The sequence below is a fragment of the Oncorhynchus keta genome, chromosome 23 (assembly GCF_023373465.1).
Source record: "Oncorhynchus keta strain PuntledgeMale-10-30-2019 chromosome 23, Oket_V2, whole genome shotgun sequence".
In the NCBI taxonomy this organism is placed as follows: domain Eukaryota; kingdom Metazoa; phylum Chordata; class Actinopteri; order Salmoniformes; family Salmonidae; genus Oncorhynchus; species Oncorhynchus keta.
In genome coordinates, this window is record NC_068443.1 from 8,649,969 (window position 1) to 8,673,071 (window position 23,103).

Sequence of the window (23,103 nt, forward strand, 5' to 3'; positions counted from 1 at the left end):
AGTGACAGGTTTAGGTTACTGTCATTCATATTCACCCAGTTCAATGTAACAGTGACAGGTTTAGGTTACTGTCATTCATATTCACCCAGTTCAATGTAACAGTGACAGGTTTAGGTTACTGTCATTCATATTCACCCAGTTCAATGTAACAGTGATAGGTTTAGGTTACTGTCATTCATATTCACCCAGTTCAATGTAACAGTGACAGGTTTAGGTTACTGTCATTCATATTCACCCAGGTCAATGTAACAGTGACAGGTTTAGGTTACTGTCATTCATATTGAGTTGTTGTGTTTATTCTTGTTGTTGTGTTTATTCTTGTTGTTGTGTTTATTAGTGTTGTTGTGTTTATTAGTGTTGTTGTGTTTATTAGTGTTGTGTTTATTAGTGTTGTTGTGTTTATTAGTGTTGTTGTGTTTATTAGTGTCGTTGTGTTTATTAGTGTTGTTGTGTTTATTAGTGTTGTTGTGTTTATTAGTGTTGTTGTGTTTATTAGTGTTGTTGTGTTTATTATTGTTGTTGTGTTTATTAGTGTTGTTGTGTTTATTAGTGTTGTTGTGTTTATTCTTGTTGTTGTGTTTATTAGTGTTGTTGTGTTTATTAGTGTTGTTGTGTTTATTAGTGTTGTTGTGTTTATTAGTGGTGTTGTGTTTATTAGTGTCGTTGTGTTTATTAGTGGTGTTGTGTTTATTAGTGTTGTTGTGTTTATTAGTGTTGTTGTGTTTATTAGTGTTGTTGTGTTTATTATTGTTGTTGTGTTTATTAGTGTTGTTGTGTTTATTAGTGTTGTTGTGTTTATTCTTGTTGTTGTGTTTATTAGTGTTGTTGTGTTTATTAGTGTTGTTGTGTTTATTAGTGTTGTTGTGTTTATTCTTGTTGTTGTGTTTATTAGTGTTGTTGTATTTATTAGTGTTGTTGTGTTTATTTGTGTTGTTGTGTTTATTAGTGTTGTTGTGTTTATTAGTGTTGTTGTGTTTATTAGTGTTGTTGTGTTTATTAGTGTTGTTGTGTTTATTAGTGTTGTTGTGTTTATTAGTGTTGTTGTGTTTATTAGTGTTGTTGTGTTTATTCTTGTTGTTGTGTTTATTCTTGTTGTTGTGTTTATTAGTGTCGTTGTGTTTATTAGTGTTGTTGTGTTTATTAGTGTTGTTGTGTTTATTCGTGTCGTTGTGTTTATTAGTGTTGTTGTGTTTATTAGTGTTGTTGTGTTTATTCGTGTTGTTGTGTTTATTAGTGTTGTTGTGTTTATTAGTGTTGTTGTGTTTATTAGTGTTGTTGTGTTTATTATTGTTGTTGTGTTTATTAGTGTTGTTGTGTTTATTCTTGTTGTGTTTATTAGTGTTGTTGTATTTATTAGTGTTGTTGTATTTATTAGTGTTGTTGTGTTTATTCGTGTTGTTGTGTTTATTAGTGTTGTTGTGTTTATTAGTGTTGTTGTGATTATTAGTGTTGTTGTGTTTATTAGTGTTGTTGTGTTTATTAGTGTTGTTGTGTTTATTAGTGTTGTTGTGTTTATTAGTGTTGTTGTGTTTATTAGCGTTGTTGTGTTTATTAGCGTTGTTGTGTTTATTAGTGTTGTTGTGTTTATTAGTGTTGTTGTGTTTATTAGTGTTGTTGTGTTTATTAGTGTTGTGTTTATTAGTGTTGTTGTGTTTATTAGTGTTGTGTTTATTATTGTTGTGTTTATTAGTGTTGTTGTGTTTATTCTTGTTGTTGTGTTTATTAGTGTTGTTGTGTTTATTAGTGTTGTGTTTATTAGTGTTGTGTTTATTAGTGTTGTTGTGTTTATTCTTGTTGTTGTGTTTATTAGTGTTGTTGTGTTTATTCGTGTTGTGTTTATTAGTGTTGTGTTTATTAGTGTTGTTGTGTTTATTCTTGTTGTTGTGTTTATTAGTGTTATTGTGTTTATTCGTGTTGTTGTGTTTATTAGTGTTGTTGTGTTTATTCGTGTTGTTGTGTTTATTAGTGTTGTTGTGTTTATTAGTGTTGTTGTGTTTATTAGTGTTGTTGTGTTTATTCGTGTTGTTGTGTTTATTAGTGTTGTTGTGTTTATTAGTGTTGTTGTGTTTATTAGTGTTGTTGTGTTTATTAGTGTTGTTGTGTTTATTCGTGTTGTTGTGTTTATTAGTGTTGTTGTGTTTATTCGTGTTGTTGTGTTTATTAGTGTTGTTGTGTTTATTCGTGTTGTTGTGTTTATTAGTGTTGTTGTGTTTATTCTTGTTGTTGTGTTTATTAGTGTTGTTGTGTTTATTTGTGTTGTTGTGTTTATTAGTGTTGTTGTGTTTATTAGTGTTGTTGTGTTTATTAGTGTTGTTGTGTTTATTAGTGTTGTTGTGTTTATTTGTGTTGTTGTGTTTATTAGTGTTGTTGTGTTTATTAGTGTTGTTGTGTTTATTAGTGTTGTTGTGTTTATTTGTGTTGTTGTGTTTATTAGTGTTGTTGTGTTTATTAGTGTTGTTGTGTTTATTAGTGTCGTTGTGTTTATTAGTGGTGTTGTGTTTATTCGTGTTGTTGTGTTTATTAGTGTTGTTGTGTTTATTAGTGTTGTTGTGTTTATTCGTGTTGTTGTGTTTATTAGTGTTGTTGTGTTTATTCGTGTTGTTGTGTTTATTAGTGTTGTCGTGTTTATTAGTGTTGTTGTGTTTATTAGTGTTGTGTTTATTAGTGTTGTTGAGATGTGGAGGTTTATTAGTGTTGTTGAGATGTAGAGGTTTGATCTCTTCCACCCTCTGTCTCTCTCCCTCCCCTCCCTCCCTCCTCCACCCTCCTCCACCCTCTGTCCCTCCCTCCCTCCCTCCCTCCCTCCTCCACCCTCTCTCTCCCCCTCTCCCCCTCTCCCTCTCTCTCTCCCTCCCCCTCCCTCCCTCCCTCCCTCCTCCCTCTGCCCCTCCCTCCCTCCTCCACCCTCCTCCACCCACTGTCTTTAATGCCTGTGCCATTAAACCCCTACAACTCATCCAGAACGCCGCAGCCCGTCTGGTGTTCAACCTTCCCAAGTTCTCTCACGTCACCCCGCTCCTCCGCTCTCTCCACTGGCTTCCAGTTGAAGCTCGCATCCGCTACAAGACCATGGTGCTTGCCTACGGAGCTGTGAGGGGAACGGCACCTCAGTACCTCCAGGCTCTGATCAGGCCCTACACCCAAACAAGGGCACTGCGTTCATCCACCTCTGGCCTGCTCGCCTCCCTACCACTGAGGAAGTACAGTTCCCGCTCAGCCCAGTCAAAACTGTTCGCTGCTCTGGCTCCCCAATGGTGGAACACACTCCCTCACGACGCCAGGACAGCGGAGTCAATCACCACCTTCCGGAGACACCTGAAACCCCACCTCTTTAAGGAATACCTAGGATAGGATAAAGTAATCCTTCTCACCCCCCTTAAAAGATTTAGATGCACTATTGTAAAGTGGCTGTTCCACTGGATGTCATAAGGTGAATGCACCAATTTGTAAGTCGCTCTGGATAAGAGCGTCTGCTAAATGACTTAAATGTAAATGTAAATGTAAATGTATTTTTCTCTCTCCCCCTCCCTCTCTCCCTCCCTCCCCTCCCCTCCCTCCCTCTCTCTCTCTCCCCCTCCCCCTCTCCCTCTCCCCCTCCCTCCCTCCCTCTCTCTCCCTCCCTCCCTCCTCCACCCTCCTCCACCCTCTGTCTTTTCTCTCTCCCCTCCCTCTCTCCCTCTCTCCCCCTCCCTCTCTCCCTCCCTCCCCTCTCCCTCTCCCTCTCCCCCTCCCTCCCTCCCTCCCTCCTCCCTCTCCCCTCCCCTCCCTCTCTCCCTCCCTCCCCTCTCCCCTCTCCCTCTCCCCCTCCCTCCCTCCCTCCCTCCCTCCCTCCCTCTCCCTCTCCCCCTCCCTCCCTCCCTCTCTCCCTCCCTCCCTCCCTCCTCCCTCCTCCACCCTCTCTCTCCCCCTCCCCCTCCCTCTCCGTCCCTCCCTCTCCCCCTCCCTCTCTCCCTCTCTCCCCCTCCCTCCCTCTCCCTCCCTCCCTCCTCCTCCACCCTCCTCCACCCTCGGTCTTTCTCTCTCTCCCCCTCCCTCTCTCCCTCTCTCCCCCTCCCACCCCTCTCCCTCCTCCTCCCTCCCTCCTCCACCCTCTGTCTTTCTCTCTCTCCCCCTCCCTCTCTCCCTCTCTCCCCTCCCACCCTCTCCCTCCTCCTCCCTCCCTCCTCCACCCTCTGTCTTTCTCTCTCTCCCCCTCCCTCTCTCCCCCTCCCTCCCTCCTCCTCCCTCCCTCCTCCACCCTCTGTCTTTCTCTCTCTCCCCCTTCCTCTCTCCCTCTCTCCCCCTCCCTCCCTCCCTCCCTCCCTCCCTCTTCCCTCCCTCCCTCTTCTCTCCCTCCCTCCCTCCCTCCCCCTCCCTCCTCCACCCTCTGTCTTTCTCTCTCTCCCCCTCCCTCTCCCTCTCCCCCTCCCTCCCTCCCTCCCTCCCTCCCTCCCTCCCTCCCTCCTCCCTCTCCCCCTCCCTCTCTCCCTCCCTCCCTCTCCCTCTCCCTCTCCCCCTCCCTCCCTCCCTCCTCCCTCCCTCCCCTCCCCTCCCTCTCCCCCTCCCTCCCTCCCTCTCTCCCTCCCTCCCTCCCACCCCCTCCCTCCCTCCCTCCCTCCCTCCCTCTCCCTCCCTCCCCCTCCCTCTCTCTCACTAACAGATGTCAAAGGATCAAGCATCTGCGTTTCCATATGTTGATCCCAGGTCTCTAACAGTCTGACAGATTCCATGCATCAACCATAACGTGTGTGTGTGTGTGTGTGTGTGTGTGTGTGTGTGTGTGTGTGTGTGTGTGTGTGTGTGTGTGTGTGTGTGTGTGTGTGTGTGTGTGTGTGTGTGTGTGTGTGTGTGTGTGTGTGTGTGTGTGTGTGTGTGTGTGCGTGTGTCAGTGTGTGTGTGTGTGTCAGTGTGTGTGTCAGTGTGCGTGCGTGTCTTATGTGCAGCGTTGGTTCGGTTACTCTCTAAATGTAGTCCGTTACAGTAACTAGTTAAATATCAGTAATTTTACTTTTAGATTACCCAAAACTCAGTAATGTAATGTGATTACATTCAGTTACTTTTAGATTACCCAAAACTCAGTAATGTAATCTGATTACATTCAGTTACTTTTAGATTACCCAAAACTCAGTAATGTAATCTGATTACATTCAGTTACTTTTAGATTACCCAAAACTCAGTAATGTAATCTGATTACATTCAGTTACTTTTAGATTACCCAAAACTCAGTAATGTAATCTGATTACATTCAGTTACTTTTAGATTACCCAAAACTCAGTAATGTAATCTGATTACATTCAGTTACTTTTAGATTACTTCCCCCCTTTAAGAGGCATTAGAAGAAGACATTGATAGATAAATAGATAAATCAATTCCAAATTGATAGACCTCTATTGCAGGATAAATCAATTCCAAATTGATAGACCTCTATTGCAGGATAAATCAATTCCAAATTGATAGACCTCTATTGCAGGATAAATCAATTCCAAATTGATAGACCTCTATTGCAGGATAAATCAATTCCAAATTGACAGACCTCTATTGCAGGATAAATCAATTCCAAATTGACAGACCTCTATTGCAGGATAAATCAATTCCAAATTGACAGACCTCTATTGCAGGATAAATCAATTCCAAATTGATAGACCTCTATTGCAGGATAAATCAATTCCAAATTGACAGACCTCTATTGCAGGATAAATCAATTCCAAATTGATAGACCTCTATTGCAGGATAAATCAATTCCAAATTGACAGACCTCTATTGCAGGATAAATCAATTCCAAATTGATAGACCTCTATTGCAGGATAAATCAATTCCAAATTGACAGACCTCTATTGCAGGATAAATCAATTCCAAATTGACAGACCTCTATTGCAGGATAAATCAATTCCAAATTGACAGACCTCTATTGCAGGATAAATCAATTCCAAATTGATAGACATCTATTGCAGGATAAATCAATTCCAAATTGATAGACCTCTATTGCAGGGTAAATCAATTCCAAATTGACAGACCTCTATTGCAGGATAAATCAATTCCAAATTGACAGACCTCTATTGCAGGATAAATCAATTCCAAATTGACAGACCTCTATTGCAGGATAAATCAATTCCAAATTGACAGACCTCTATTGCAGGATAAATCAATTCCAAATTGATAGACCTCTATTGCAGGATAAATCAATTCCAAATTGATAGACCTCTATTGCAGGATAAATCAATTCCAAATTGATAGACCTCTATTGCAGGATAAATCAATTCCAAATTGACAGACCTCTATTGCAGGATAAATCAATTCCAAATTGATAGACCTCTATTGCAGGATAAATCAATTCCAAATTGATAGACCTCTATTGCAGGATAAATCAATTCCAAATTGATAGACCTCTATTGCAGGATAAATCAATTCCAAATTGATAGACCTCTATTGCAGGATAAATCAATTCCAAATTGATAGACCTCTATTGCAGGATAAATCAATTCCAAATTGACAGACCTCTATTGCAGGATAAATCAATTCCAAATTGACAGACCTCTATTGCAGGATAAATCAATTCCAAATTGATAGACCTCTATTGCAGGATAAATCAATTCCAAATTGACAGACCTCTATTGCAGGATAAATCAATTCCAAATTGACAGACCTCTATTGCAGGATAAATCAATTCCAAATTGATAGACCTCTATTGCAGGATAAATCAATTCCAAATTGACAGACCTCTATTGCAGGATAAATCAATTCCAAATTGACAGACCTCTATTGCAGGATAAATCAATTCCAAATTGACAGACCTCTATTGCAGGATAAATCAATTCCAAATTGACAGACCTCTATTGCAGGATAAATCAATTCCAAATTGATAGACATCTATTGCAGGATAAATCAATTCCAAATTGATAGACCTCTATTGCAGGATAAATCAATTCCAAATTGACAGACCTCTATTGCAGGATAAATCAATTCCAAATTGACAGACCTCTATTGCAGGATAAATCAATTCCAAATTGACAGACCTCTATTGCAGGATAAATCAATTCCAAATTGATAGACCTCTATTGCAGGATAAATCAATTCCAAATTGACAGACCTCTATTGCAGGATAAATCAATTCCAAATTGACAGACCTCTATTGCAGGATAAATCAATTCCAAATTGACAGACCTCTATTGCAGGATAAATCAATTCCAAATTGACAGACCTCTATTGCAGGATAAATCAATTCCAAATTGATAGACCTCTATTGCAGGATAAATCAATTCCAAATTGATAGACCTCTATTGCAGGATAAATCAATTCCAAATTGATAGACCTCTATTGCAGGATAAATCAATTCCAAATTGACAGACCTCTATTGCAGGATAAATCAATTCCAAATTGATAGACCTCTATTGCAGGATAAATCAATTCCAAATTGATAGACCTCTATTGCAGGATAAATCAATTCCAAATTGATAGACCTCTATTGCAGGATAAATCAATTCCAAATTGATAGACCTCTATTGCAGGATAAATCAATTCCAAATTGATAGACCTCTATTGCAGGATAAATCAATTCCAAATTGACAGACCTCTATTGCAGGATAAATCAATTCCAAATTGACAGACCTCTATTGCAGGATAAATCAATTCCAAATTGATAGACCTCTATTGCAGGATAAATCAATTCCAAATTGACAGACCTCTATTGCAGGATAAATGAATTCCAAATTGACAGACCTCTATTGCAGGATAAATCAATTCCAAATTGATAGACCTCTATTGCAGGATAAATCAATTCCAAATTGACAGACCTCTATTGCAGGATAAATCAATTCCAAATTGACAGACCTCTATTGCAGGATAAATCAATTCCAAATTGATAGACCTCTATTGCAGGATAAATCAATTCCAAATTGACAGACCTCTATTGCAGGATAAATCAATTCCAAATTGACAGACCTCTATTGCAGGATAAATCAATTCCAAATTGATAGACCTCTATTGCAGGATAAATCAATTCCAAATTGATAGACCTCTATTGCAGGATAAATCAATTCCAAATTGATAGACCTCTATTGCAGGATAAATCAATTCCAAATTGATAGACCTCTATTGCAGGATAAATCAATTCCAAATTGATAGACCTCTATTGCAGGATAAATCAATTCCAAATTGACAGACCTCTATTGCAGGATAAATCAATTCCAAATTGATAGACCTCTATTGCAGGATAAATCAATTCCAAATTGATAGACCTCTATTGCAGGATAAATCAATTCCAAATTGATAGACCTCTATTGCAGGATAAATCAATTCCAAATTGATAGACCTATATTGCAGGATAAATCAATTCCAAATTGATAGACCTCTATTGCAGGATAAATCAATTCCAAATTGACAGACCTCTATTGCAGGATAAATCAATTCCAAATTGACAGACCTCTATTGCAGGATAAATCAATTCCAAATTGATAGACCTCTATTGCAGGATAAATCAATTCCAAATTGACAGACCTCTATTGCAGGATAAATCAATTCCAAATTGACAGACCTCTATTGCAGGATAAATCAATTCCAAATTGACAGACCTCTATTGCAGGATAAATCAATTCCAAATTGATAGACATCTATTGCAGGATAAATCAATTCCAAATTGATAGACCTCTATTGCAGGATAAATCAATTCCAAATTGACAGACCTCTATTGCAGGATAAATCAATTCCAAATTGACAGACCTCTATTGCAGGATAAATCAATTCCAAATTGATAGACCTCTATTGCAGGATAAATCAATTCCAAATTGACAGACCTCTATTGCAGGATAAATCAATTCCAAATTGACAGACCTCTATTGCAGGATAAATCAATTCCAAATTGACAGACCTCTATTGCAGGATAAATCAATTCCAAATTGACAGACCTCTATTGCAGGATAAATCAATTCCAAATTGATAGACCTCTATTGCAGGATAAATCAATTCCAAATTGATAGACCTCTATTGCAGGATAAATCAATTCCAAATTGATAGATCTCTATTGCAGGATAAATCAATTCCAAATTGACAGACCTCTATTGCAGGATAAATCAATTCCAAATTGATAGACCTCTATTGCAGGATAAATCAATTCCAAATTGATAGACCTCTATTGCAGGATAAATCAATTCCAAATTGATAGACCTCTATTGCAGGATAAATCAATTCCAAATTGATAGACCTCTATTGCAGGATAAATCAATTCCAAATTGATAGACCTCTATTGCAGGATAAATCAATTCCAAATTGACAGACCTCTATTGCAGGATAAATCAATTCCAAATTGACAGACCTCTATTGCAGGATAAATCAATTCCAAATTGATAGACCTCTATTGCAGGATAAATCAATTCCAAATTGACAGACCTCTATTGCAGGATAAATCAATTCCAAATTGACAGACCTCTATTGCAGGATAAATCAATTCCAAATTGATAGACCTCTATTGCAGGATAAATCAATTCCAAATTGACAGACCTCTATTGCAGGATAAATCAATTCCAAATTGACAGACCTCTATTGCAGGATAAATCAATTCCAAATTGATAGACCTCTATTGCAGGATAAATAAATTCCAAATTGACAGACCTCTATTGCAGGATAAATCAATTCCAAATTGACAGACCTCTATTGCAGGATAAATCAATTCCAAATTGATAGACCTCTATTGCAGGATAAATCAATTCCAAATTGATAGACCTCTATTGCAGGATAAATCAATTCCAAATTGATAGACCTCTATTGCAGGATAAATCAATTCCAAATTGATAGACCTCTATTGCAGGATAAATCAATTCCAAATTGATAGACCTCTATTGCAGGATAAATCAATTCCAAATTGACAGACCTCTATTGCAGGATAAATCAATTCCAAATTGACAGACCTCTATTGCAGGATAAATCAATTCCAAATTGATAGACCTCTATTGCAGGATAAATCAATTCCAAATTGATAGACCTCTATTGCAGGATAAATCAATTCCAAATTGATAGACCTATATTGCAGGATAAATCAATTCCAAATTGATAGACCTCTATTGCAGGATAAATCAATTCCAAATTGACAGACCTCTATTGCAGGATAAATCAATTCCAAATTGATAGACCTCTATTGCAGGATAAATCAATTCCAAATTGATAGACCTCTATTGCAGGATAAATCAATTCCAAATTGATAGACCTCTATTGCAGGATAAATCAATTCCAAATTGATAGACCTCTATTGCAGGATAAAACAATTCCAAATTGATAGACCTCTATTGCAGGATAAATCAATTCCAAATTGATAGACCTCTATTGCAGGATAAATCAATTCCAAATTGATAGACCTCTATTGCAGGATAAATCAATTCCAAATTGATAGACCTCTATTGCAGGATAAATCAATTCCAAATTGACAGACCTCTATTGCAGGATAAATCAATTCCAAATTGACAGACCTCTATTGCAGGATAAATCAATTCCAAATTGATAGACCTCTATTGCAGGATAAATCAATTCCAAATTGATAGACCTCTATTGCAGGATAAATCAATTCCAAATTGATAGACCTCTATTGCAGGATAAATCAATTCCAAATTGACAGACCTCTATTGCAGGATAAATCAATTCCAAATTGATAGACCTCTATTGCAGGATAAATCAATTCCAAATTGATAGACCTCTATTGCAGGATAAATCAATTCCAAATTGACAGACCTCTATTGCAGGATAAATCAATTCCAAATTGATAGACCTCTATTGCAGGATAAATCAATTCCAAATTGATAGACCTCTATTGCAGGATAAATCAATTCCAAATTGACAGACCTCTATTGCAGGATAAATCAATTCCAAATTGACAGACCTCTATTGCAGGATAAATCAATTCCAAATTGACAGACCTCTATTGCAGGATAAATCAATTCCAAATTGACAGACCTCTATTGCAGGATAAATCAATTCCAAATTGATAGACCTCTATTGCAGGATAAATCAATTCCAAATTGATAGACCTCTATTGCAGGATAAATCAATTCCAAATTGATAGACCTCTATTGCAGGATAAATCAATTCCAAATTGATAGACCTCTATTGCAGGATAAATCAATTCCAAATTGATAGACCTCTATTGCAGGATAAATCAATTCCAAATTGATAGACCTCTATTGCAGGATAAATCAATTCCAAATTGATAGACCTCTATTGCAGGATAAATCAATTCCAAATTGATAGACCTCTATTGCAGGATAAATCAATTCCAAATTGATAGACCTCTATTGCAGGATAGATCTGTGTTAGAGTTTATGTTGATGTTGCATTTCACTCTGCGGTTATTACGCTTCTCCTAACCCATTCCTTTCTACTACATATCATAATACGATTCAATTATATCTTTTGCATTTAAAAACCCAAAGTCTGGCAGACTTTCCCAGTCTTTCCAATTCATGTAAAACCCCCTTGATCTTCAAGGACAACCAGCCTCTGTTGTGGTAGAAAGCTGGTTGGTCGGGATGGTCCTGGAGAAATGTAACCACATTACATTATTTTACATGTATTTATTTATTTTATATTTTACCTTTATTTAACGAGGCAAGTCAGTTAAGAACAAATTCTTATTTTCAATGACGGCCTGGGAACAGTGGGTTAACTGCCTGTTCAGGGGCAGAACGACAGATTTGTACCTTGTCAGCTCGAGGGTTTGAACTTGCAACCTTCCGGTTACTAGTCCAACGCTCTAACCACTAGGCTACCCTGCCGCCCCAAATTAGATTAATAGATTCATAGACAGAGCTGTGGATGCAAGGACTGACCATCCATGATATCAACATTATAGTTATAACCATCCATGATATCAACATTATAGTTATAACCATGTTATGAGGCTATACAGGACTGACCATCCATGATATCAACATTATAGTTATAACCATCCATGATATCAACATTATAGTTATAACCATCCATGATATCAACATTATAGTTATAACCATCCATGATATCAACATTATAGTTATAACCATGTTATGAGGCTATACAGGACTGACCATCCATGATATCAACATTATAGTTATAACCATGTTATAAGGCTATACAGGACTGACCATCCATGATATCAACATTATAGTTATAACCATGTTATGAGGCTATACAGGACTGACCATCCATGATATCAACATTATAGTTATAACCATGTTATGAGGCTATACAGGACTGACCATCCATGATATCAACATTATAGTTATAACCATGTTATGAGGCTATACAGGACTGACCATCCATGATATCAACACTATAGTTATAACCATGTTATGAGGCTATACAGGACTGACCATCCATGATATCAACATTATAGTTATAACCATGTTATGAGGCTATACAGGACTGACCATCCATGATATCAACATTATAGTTATAACCATGTTATGAGGCTATACAGGACTGACCATCCATGATATCAACATTATAGTTATAACCATGTTATGAGGCTATACAGGACTGACCATCCATGATATCAACATTATAGTTATAACCATGTTATGAGGCTATACAGGACTGACCATCCATGATATCAACATTATAGTTATAACCATGTTATGAGGCTATACAGGACTGACCATCCATGATATCAACACTATAGTTATAACCATGTTATGAGGCTATACAGGACTGACCAGCCATGATATCAACATTATAGTTATAACCATGTTATGAGGCTATACAGGACTGACCATCCATGATATCAACATTATAGTTATAACCATGTTATGAGGCTATACAGGACTGACCATCCATGATATCAACACTATAGTTATAACCATGTTATGAGGCTATACAGGACTGACCAGCCATGATATCAACATTATAGTTATAACCATGTTATGAGACTATACAGGACTGACCAGCCATGATATCAACATTATAGTTATAACCATGTTATGAGACTCTACAGGACTGACCATCCATGATATCAACATTATAGTTATAACCATGTTATGAGGCTATACAGGACTGACCATCCATGATATCAACACTATAGTTATAACCATGTTATGAGGCTATACAGGACTGACCAGCCATGATATCAACATTATAGTTATAACCATGTTATGAGGCTATACAGGACTGACCATCCATGATATCAACATTATAGTTATAACCATGTTATGAGGCTATACAGGACTGACCATCCATGATATCAACATTATAGTTATAACCATGTTATGAGGCTATACAGGACTGACCATCCATGATATCAACATTATAGTTATAACCATGTTATGAGGCTATACAGGACTGACCATCCATGATATCAACACTATAGTTATAACCATGTTATGAGGCTATACAGGACTGACCATCCATGATATCAACATTATAGTTATAACCATGTTATGAGGCTATACAGGACTGACCATCCATGATATCAACACTATAGTTCTAACCATGTTATGAGGCTATACAGGACTGACCATCCATGATATCAACATTATAGTTATAACCATGTTATGAGACTATACAGGACTGACCATCCATGATATCAACACTATAGTTCTAACCATGTTATGAGGCTATACAGGACTGACCATCCATGATATCAACATTATAGTTATAACCATGTTATGAGGCTATACAGGACTGACCATCCATGATATCAACATTATAGTTATAACCATGTTATGAGGCTATACAGGACTGACCATCCATGATATCAACATTATAGTTATAACCATGTTATGAGGCTATACAGGACTGACCATCCATGATATCAACATTATAGTTATAACCATGTTATGAGGCTATACAGGACTGACCATCCATGATATCAACATTATAGTTATAACCATGTTATGAGGCTATACAGGACTGACCATCCATGATATCAACATTATAGTTATAACCATGTTATGAGGCTATACAGGACTGACCATCCATGATATCAACATTATAGTTATAACCATCCATGATATCAACACTATAGTTATAACCATGTTATACAGTGTTTGTTTACATTGACCCTGTTTACAAACATTGGAGAAAAACAAGTTTATATTTTAGGTTCTCAGTTGAACAAAGCTCATGAGGCATTTATAAACTATATTCTTCAACAGTCAATGGATATGTATATATATATATATATCATTTTCAAGTCCAAACATTGATGTAGCAACTACAGATTGGTCCTTTTTCAAACGTGGAGGAGTTTGAGCATGTGTCCGTTAGGCCTGTGACATTTTTTGAGAATCAGCACAAATTAGATTGAGCAATAAAAAGCCCCACTCGTGGCCTTCTTAAATGAAACTCGTTTTTTGACAGCATGGAGCATCGATACCAGGATAAGTTGAGATGGGAGGAACTCCCTCAAACGTTTATTCCACAGGCTGGGATCCACACTATGTAGCTGTTGCAAGCAGCAGAGTGATTCACATCACAGAGAGCAGCAGAGCGATTCACATCACAGAGAGCAGCAGAGCGATTCACATCACAGAGAGCAGCAGAGTGATTCACATCACAGAGAGCAGCAGAGTGATTCACATCACAGAGAGCAGCAGAGTGATTCACATCACAGAGAGCAGCAGAGTGATTCACATCACAGAGAGCAGCAGAGTGATTCACATCACAGAGAGCAGCAGAGTGATTCACATCACAGAGAGCAGCAGAGTGATTCACATCACAGAGAGCAGCAGAGTGATTCACATCACAGAGAGCAGCAGAGTGATTCACATCACAGAGAGCAGCAGAGTGATTCACATCACAGAGAGCAGCAGAGTGATTCACATCACAGAGAGCAGCAGAGTGATTCACATCACAGAGAGCAGCAGAGTGATTCACATCACAGAGAACATCTGTGTGTGTGTCTCTATCCGTGTGTGTGTATGTGTGTGTGTGTGTGTTTGTGTGTGTGTTTTTATCCATGTGTGTGTGTGTGTGTCTATATCCATGTGTGTGTGTGTGTGTGTGTGTGTGTGTGTGTGTGTGTGTGTGTGTGTGTGTGTGTGTGTGTGTGTGTGTGTGTGTGTGTGTGTGTGTGTGTGTGTGTGTGTGTTTGTGTGTGTGTTTTTATCCATGTGTGTGTGTGTGTCTATATCCATGTGTCTGTGTGTGTGTGTGTGTGTGTGTGTGTGTGTGTGTGTGTGTGTGTGTGTGTGTGTGTGTGTGTGTGTGTGTGTGTGTGTGTGTGTGTGTGTGTGTGTGTGTGTGTGTGTGTGTGTGTGTGTGTGTGTGTGTGTGTGTGTGTGTGTGTGTGTGTGTGTGCTCACCATGAGCTACCCAGCCATGTCTACAGTGGTCACATATCCTGAGGTTGGTCTTGGCTGGTCTGAAACACTGACAGGTACAGTTCACCTGGGTACATCTGATTACCTGGGGAACGAGGAGGAAGAGAGAGATGACGAAGAAGAAGATTACATTTAGAGATGCTTTTATAGCTGCTTGTGGGACAAGAGGGAGTTAAAGTTACACACACAGCATACCTGGTCCAAGTTGGGAGACATCTTCACCATATTACACCATCTTTGACCTTTAAGACTGTAGAAATAGATTATTACAACATAGAATAATCTATCTATTCCATTTCAAACATGAAAACTTTATTAACAAAATGATATATATCCATGTTCAGACGTGTTGGTAAATGAGCTTGTATTGTTTTAACTTCTGCTTCTGTAGCTCAGTTGGTAGAGCATGGCTCTTGTAACGCCAGGGTAGTGGGTTCGATTCCCGGGACCACCCATACGTAGAATGGATAAAAGCATCTGCTAAATGGCATATATTATTATTATTTTATTATTAACTATCTATGGTGCGGTTCAATGACAGACGTGTATTTGGTTTAAAATCTATCACATGATGGTTTCATTTCAGAGAGACAATTAATCATGTTTTTTTTTTTTTCAAGTTAAATTATGCATATCCACCTCTCTGATAAATACCTAGTACTGATAGGTTTTCCACAGTCAAACGTAATAAATAACTACATTTGTAATAAACAACTTCAGTAGTAATATGAGATCTGTATGTAAAACATTTAGTTGTTGAGCAGATGCTCTTATCCAGAGTGACTTAAAGTTTGTCCGTTCATCTGCAGATAGCTAGGTGGACCAGTCATAGTCAGGACATTCATCTCCAGATAGCTAGGTGGACCAGTCATAGTCAGGACATTCATCTCCAGATAGCTAGGTGGACCAGTCATAGTCAGGACATTCATCTCCAGATAGCTAGGTGGACCAGTCATAGTCAGTACATTCATCTTCAGATAGCTAGGTTGACCAGTCATAGTCAGTACATTCATCTCCAGATAGCTAGGTGGACCAGTCATAGTCAGCACATTCATCTCCAGATAGCTAGGTGGACCAGTCATAGTCAGTACATTCATCTCCAGATAGCTAGGTGGACCAGTCATAGTCAGTACATTCATCACCAGATAGCTAGGTGGACCACCAGTCATCTCCAGATAGCAGTGAACCAGTCATTCAGTACATTCATCTTCAGATAGCTAGGTGGACCAGTCATAGTCAGTACATTCATCTCCAGATAGCTAGGTGAACCAGTCATAGTCAGTACATTCATCACCAGATAGCTAGGTGGACCAGTCCAGTACATTCATCTCCAGATCAGGTGGACCAGTCATTCAGGACATTCATCTGCAGATAGCTAGGTGGACCAGTCATAGTCAGTACATTCATCTCCAGATAGCTAGGTGGACCAGTCATAGTCAGGACATTCATCTGCAGATAGCTAGGTGGACCAGTCATAGTCAGTACATTCATCTCCAGATAGCTAGGTGGACCAGTCATAGTCAGTACATTCATCTCCAGATAGCTAGGTGAACCAGTCATAGTCAGTACATTCATCACCAGATAGCTAGGTGGACCAGTCATAGTCAGTACATTCATCTCCAGATAGCTAGGTGGACCAGTCATAGTCAGGACATTCATCTGCAGATAGCAGTGGACCAGTCAGTCAGTACATTCATCTCCAGATAGCTAGGTGGACCAGTCATAGACATTCATCTCCAGATAGCTAGGTGGACCAGTCATAGTCAGTACATTCATCTTCAGATAGCTAGGTGGACCAGTCATAGTCAGGACATTCATCTCCAGATAGCTAGGTGGACCAGTCATAGTCAGGACATTCATCTGCAGATAGCTAGGTGGACCAGTCATAGTCAGTACATTCATCTCCAGATAGCTAGGTGGACCAGTCATAGTCAGGACATTCATCTGCAGATAGCTAGGTGGACCAGTCATAGTCAGTACATTCATCTCCAGATAGCTAGGTGGACCAGTCATAGTCAGTACATTCATCTCCAGATAGCTAGGTGGACCAGTCATAGTCAGTACATTCATCTCCAGATAGCTAGGTGGACCAGTCATAGTCAGTACATTCATCACCAGATAGCTAGGTGGACCAGTCATAGTCAGTACATTCATCTCCAGATAGCTAGGTGAACCAGTCATAGGTACATTCATCTTCAGATAGCAGGTGGACCAGTCATAGTCAGTACATTCATCTCCAGATAGCTAGGTGGACCAGTCATAGTCAGTACATTCATCACCAGATAGCTAGGTGGACCAGTCATAGTCAGTACATTCATCTCCAGATAGAGGTGGACCAGTCTAGTCAGGACATTCATCTGCCAGTGGACCAGTCATAGTCAGTACATTCATCTCCAGATAGCTAGGTGAACCAGTCATAGTCAGTACATTCATCTCCAGATAGCTAGGTGGACCAGTCATAGTCAGTACATTCATCTCCAGATAGCTAGGTGGACCAGTCATAGTCAGTACATTCATCTCCAGATAGCTAGGTGAACCAGAGTCAGTACATTCATCACCTAGCTAGGTGGACCAGTCATAGTCAGTACATTCATCTCCAGATAGCTAGGTGGACCAGTCATAGTCAGTACATTCATCTGCAGATAGCTAGGTGGACCAGTCATAGTCAGTACATTCATCTCCAGATAGCTAGGTGGACCAGTCATAGTCAGACATTCATCTCCAGATAGCTAGGTGGACCAGTCATAGTCATCATTCATCTTCAGATAGCTAGGTGGACCAGTCATAGTCAGGACATTATAGTCAGGACATTCATCTGCAGATAGCTAGGTGGACCAGTCATAGTCAGTACATTCATCTCCAGATAGCTAGGTGGATCTGCAGATAGCTAGGTGGACCAGTCATAGTCAGTACATTCATCTCCAGATAGCTAGGTGGACCAGTCATAGTCAGCACATTCATCTCCAGATAGCTAGGTGGACCAGTGGACCAGATAGCTAGGTGGACCAGTCATAGTCAGTACACATTCAGATCTAGGTGGACCAGATAGTACATTCATCTCCAGATAGCTAGGGACCAGTCATAGTCAGTACATTCATCTTCAGATCTAGGTGGACCAGATCAGTACATTCATCTCCAGATAGCTAGGTGGACCAGTCATAGTCAGTACATTCATCACCAGATAGCTAGGTGGACCAGTGTCAGTACATTCATCTCCAGATAGCTAGGTGGACCAGTCATAGTCAGGACATTCATCTGCAGATAGCTAGGTGGACCAGTCATAGTCAGTACATTCATCTCCAGATAGCTAGGTGAACCAGTCATAGTCAGTACATTCATCTCCAGATAGCTAGGTGGACCAGTCATAGTCAGTACATTCATCTCCAGATAGCTAGGTGAACCAGTCATGTCAGTACATTCATCTCCAGATAGCTAGGTGGACCAGTCATAGTCAGGACATTCATCTCCAGATAGCTAGGTGGACCAGTCATAGTCAGGACATTCATCTCCAGATAGCTAGGTGGACCAGTCATAGTCAGGACATTCATCTCCAGATAGCTAGGTGGACCAGTCATCAGGACATTCATCTCCAGATAGCTAGGTGGACCAGTCATAGTCAGTACATTCATCTCCAGATAGCTAGGTGGACCAGTCATAGTCAGGACATTCATCTCCAGATAGCTAGGTGGACCAGTCATAGTCAGTACATTCATCTCCAGATAGCTAGGTGGACCAGTCATAGTCAGTACATTCATCTCCAGATAGCTAGGTGGACCAGTCATAGTCAGGACATTCATCTCCAGATAGCTAGGTGGACCAGTCATAGTCAGTACATTCATCTCCAGATAGCTAGGTGGACCAGTCATAGTCAGTACATTCATCTCCAGATAGCTAGGTGGACCAGTCATAGTCAGTACATTCATCTCCAGATAGCTAGGTGGACCAGTCATAGTCAGTACATTCATCACCAGATAGCTAGGTGGACCAGTCATAGTCAGTACATTCATCTCCAGATAGCTAGGTGGACCAGTCATAGTCAGTACATTCATCATCATTCATCTTCAGATAGCTAGCTGAGACAACCACATATCACAGCCAAATACAGAGGAAATGAACATTCCATCTTAACAATAGATATAATGCGCTTTGCAATTTTTAATTTAATTTTTAAGGACGTCTAAAATCTATGAATTAAACATCTGGAAACAGTAATATTTTACACACACTTGAAGGTACCCAGAAGCAATCATTTCTGATGAAAAAACACAACTGTGAAAAATGTGTCCTTTCATGGTAAGATATTGTGTGAGAGAACAATAAGAATTCACAAACATTCAAAGCTTTAGTTTAGTTTACGCCACAGAAGAAAGTAACAATAAAAGTAATCTATCGAGAAAAGAAACATCAAGCGTCTCAAGAAAAGAACATTACACTTTATATAAAAAAAACTTTGCACGTCATTTTAACAATTTAATTATACAACAATTTAGGCTAGAGTTCTCGATTATTTGTGGGCACACCCGCGTGTCTTAAACTCACCTGTACGTTGGTTGTGTGGGTCAGGTTGGTGTCAGGGGTTTGCTGTCTCTTAGTGCCTCTCCTCTCTCCTGTTCTGGACTGTGTAGGCTAGAAGATCTTGACAACTGCTGTTACTTCTCTCTCTCTCTATGTCTGTCTCTCTCTCTCTGTCTCTCTCCCTCTCTCTCTGTCTCTCTCTCTCTGTATCTATCTCTCGCTCTCTGTCTCTCTCTGTCTCTGTCTCTCTCTCTCTCTCTGTATCTCTCTCTCTCTCTCTATCTCTCTCTCTCTCTCTCTATCTCTCTCTCTCTCTCTCTCTCTCTCTCTCTCTCTCTCTCTCTCTCTCTCTCTCTCTCTCTCTCTCTCTCTCTCTCTCTCTCTCTCATTTTTTTGAGTCCCTAATCTTGGCTCCTCCCATTTAAATTTGGGTGAGGATCTGGGATGTGAGACTGAGCCAAGAGAGAGAGAGAGAGAGAGAGAGAGAGAGAGAGAGAGAGAGAGAGAGAGCGTCTGTCTATATGTACACTGATTGTGTGTGTATCAGTGGGCCATAGGGAGAAGGATATATACGGTGTATTACATTTACATTTAAGTCATTTAGCAGACGCTCTTATTCAGACCCCTTGACTTTTTTCCACATTTTATTACGTTAGATCCTTATTCTATAATTGATTTAATTGTCCCCCCCCCCTTATCAATCTAAACACGATACACTTTGATGCAGAAACAGGTTTTTAGAGAAAACCCGGAAATACCACATTTACATAAGTATTCAGACCCTTTACTCAGTACTTTGTTGAAGCACCTTTGGCAGCAATTACAGCCTCCAGTCTTCTTGGGTAGGACGCTACAAGCTTGGCACACCTGTATTTGGGGAGTTTCTCCCATTCTTCTCTGCAGATCCTCTCAAGCTCTGTCAGGTTGGATGGGGAGCGTCGCTGCATAGCTATTTTCAGGTCTCTCCAGAGATGTTCGATCTGGTTCAAGTCCGGGCTCTGGCTGGGCCAGTCATGGACATTCAGAGACTTGTCCTAAAGCCACTCCTGTGTTTTCTTGGCTGTGTGCTTAGGGTCGTTGTCCTGTTGGAAGATGAACCTTTACCCCAGTCTGAGGTCCTGAAAGCTCTGGAGCAGATTTTCATCCAGGATCTCTCTGTATTTTGCTCTGTTAATCTTTCCCTCGATCCTGACTAGTCTCCCAGTCCCTGCCGCTGAAAAACATCCCCACAGCATGATGCTGCCACCACCATGCTTCACCGTAGGGATTGTGCCACCACCATGCTTCACCGTAGGGATTGTGCCACCACCATGCTTCACCGTAGGGATTGTGCCACCACCATGCTTCACCGTAGGGATTGGGCCACCACCATGCTTTGTGCCACCACCATGCTTCACCGTAGGGATTGTGCCACCACCATGCTTCACCGTAGGGATTGTGCCACCACCATGCTTCACCTTGCCACCACCACTTCACCGTAGGGGGATTAGGGAGGGTGCCACCACCATGCTTCACCGTAGGGATTGTGCCACCACCATGCTTCACCGTAGGGATTGTGCCACCACCATGCTTCACCGTAGGGATTGTGCCACCACCATGCTTCACCGTAGGGATTGTGCCACCACCATGCTTCACCGTAGGGATTGTGCCACCACCATGCTTCACCGTAGGGAGGGTGCCACCACCATGCTTCACCGTAGGGATTGTGCCACCCACCATGCTTCACCGTAGGGTGCCACCACCATGACCGTAGGGGTGCCACCACCATGCTTCACCGTAGGGAGGGTGCCACCATCATGCTTCACCGTAGGGAGGGTGCCACCACCATGCTTCACCGTAGGGAGGGTGCCACCACCATGCTTCACCGTAGGGAGGGTGCCACCACCATGCTTCACCGTAGGGAGGGTGCCAGGTTTCCTCCAGACGTGACGCTTGGTATTCAAGCCTTTTACAAAGGCTTCCGTCAGAGTGACCATTGGGTTCTTGATCACCTCCCTGACCAAGGCCCGATTACTCAGTTTGGCCGGGCGAAGGAAGAATCTTGGTGGTTCTAAATCTCTTCCAGGTCTGGAACCTGGGAATGTTCAATGCTGTGTATATATATTTTAGTACCTTTTGACTGAGACTTGTGCCGCGACACAATACTGTCTCTAAGCTCTACGGACAACACCTTCGACATCATGGCTTGGTTTTTGCTCTGACATGCACTGTCAGCTGTGGGACCTTTAAAAGATAGGTGTGTGCCTTTCCAAATGATCTCCAATCAATTGAATTTACCAAAGCTGGACTCCAATCAAGGTGTAGATAGATCTCAAGGTTGCAGGTCCCCTACCAACCCCCCTAACCCCAGGTCCCCTACCAACCTCCCTAACCCCAGGTCCCCTACCAACCCCCCAAACCCCAGGTCCCCTACCAACCCCCCCAAACCCCAGGTCCCCTACCAACCCCCCAAAACCCCAGGTCCCCTACCAACCTCTCTAACCCCAGGTCCCCTACCAACCTCCCTAACCCCAGGTCCCCTACCAACCCCCCTAACCCCAGGTCCCCTACCAACCCCCCTAACCCCAGGTCCCCTACCAACCTCCTAACCCCAGGTCCCCTACCAACCCCAGGTCCCCTACCAACCCCCCTAACCCCAGGTCCCCTACCAACCCCCCTAACCCCAGGTCCCCTACCAACCCCAGGTCCCCTACCAACCTACCAACCCCCTAACCCCAGGTCCCCTACCAACCCCAGGTCCCCTACCAACCTCCCTAAACCCAGGTCCCCTACCAACCCCAGGTCCCCTACCAACCCCAGGTCCCCCACCAACCCCCTAACCCCAGGTCCCCTACCAACCCCAGGTCCCCTACCAACCCCCTAACCCCAGGTCCCCTACCAACCTCCCTAACCCCAGGTCCCCTACCAACCCCTAACCCCAGGTCCCCTACCAACCCCTAACCCCGGGTCCCCTACCAACCCCCTAACCCCAGGTCCCCTTCCAACCCCCTAACCCCAGGTCCCCAACCAACCCCCTAACCCCAGGTCCCCTACCAACCCCAGGTCCCCTACCAACCCCCCTAACCCCAGGTCCCCTACCAACCCCAGGTCCCCTACCAACCTCCCTAACCCCAGGTCCCCTACCAACCCCCTAACCCCAGGTCCCCTACCCCCCAACCCCCCCGTACCAACCCCAGGTCCCCTACCAACCCCCCTAACCCCAGGTCCCCTACCAACCGCAGGTCCCCTACCAACCGCAGGTCCCCTACCAACCCCAGGTCCCCTACCAACCTCCCTAACCCCAGATCCCCTACCAACCCCAGGTCCCCTACCAACCTCCCTAACCCCAGATCCCCAA

General features: G+C 41.4%; 1 protein-coding gene and 1 long non-coding RNA gene across 2 annotated transcripts in view; one reads left to right on the forward strand and one right to left on the reverse strand.

Moving 5' to 3' along the window:
• The window catches only part of LOC127911135 (zinc finger protein basonuclin-2-like), a 28,048-nt gene extending 12,581 nt beyond the window's left edge, over window positions 1-15,467 (reverse strand). Inside the window, exons 1-2 of the mRNA XM_052477397.1 lie at window positions 15,447-15,467; window positions 15,234-15,336 (exon numbers count right to left, since the gene is read on the reverse strand). Coding sequence (XP_052333357.1) covers window positions 15,234-15,336; window positions 15,447-15,467 — 124 coding nt within the window. The remainder of the gene's footprint in view (window positions 1-15,233; window positions 15,337-15,446) is intronic.
• Window positions 15,468-16,605: 1,138 nt separating this feature from the next.
• On the forward strand, window positions 16,606-19,273 carry LOC127910942 (uncharacterized). The gene is made up of 6 exons (XR_008076967.1): window positions 16,606-16,630; window positions 16,673-16,714; window positions 17,000-17,041; window positions 17,084-17,209; window positions 18,479-18,562; window positions 19,063-19,273. It is a non-coding gene; the product is annotated as an uncharacterized LOC127910942 (long non-coding RNA).
• The last annotated feature ends 3,830 nt before the right edge of the window (window positions 19,274-23,103 follow it).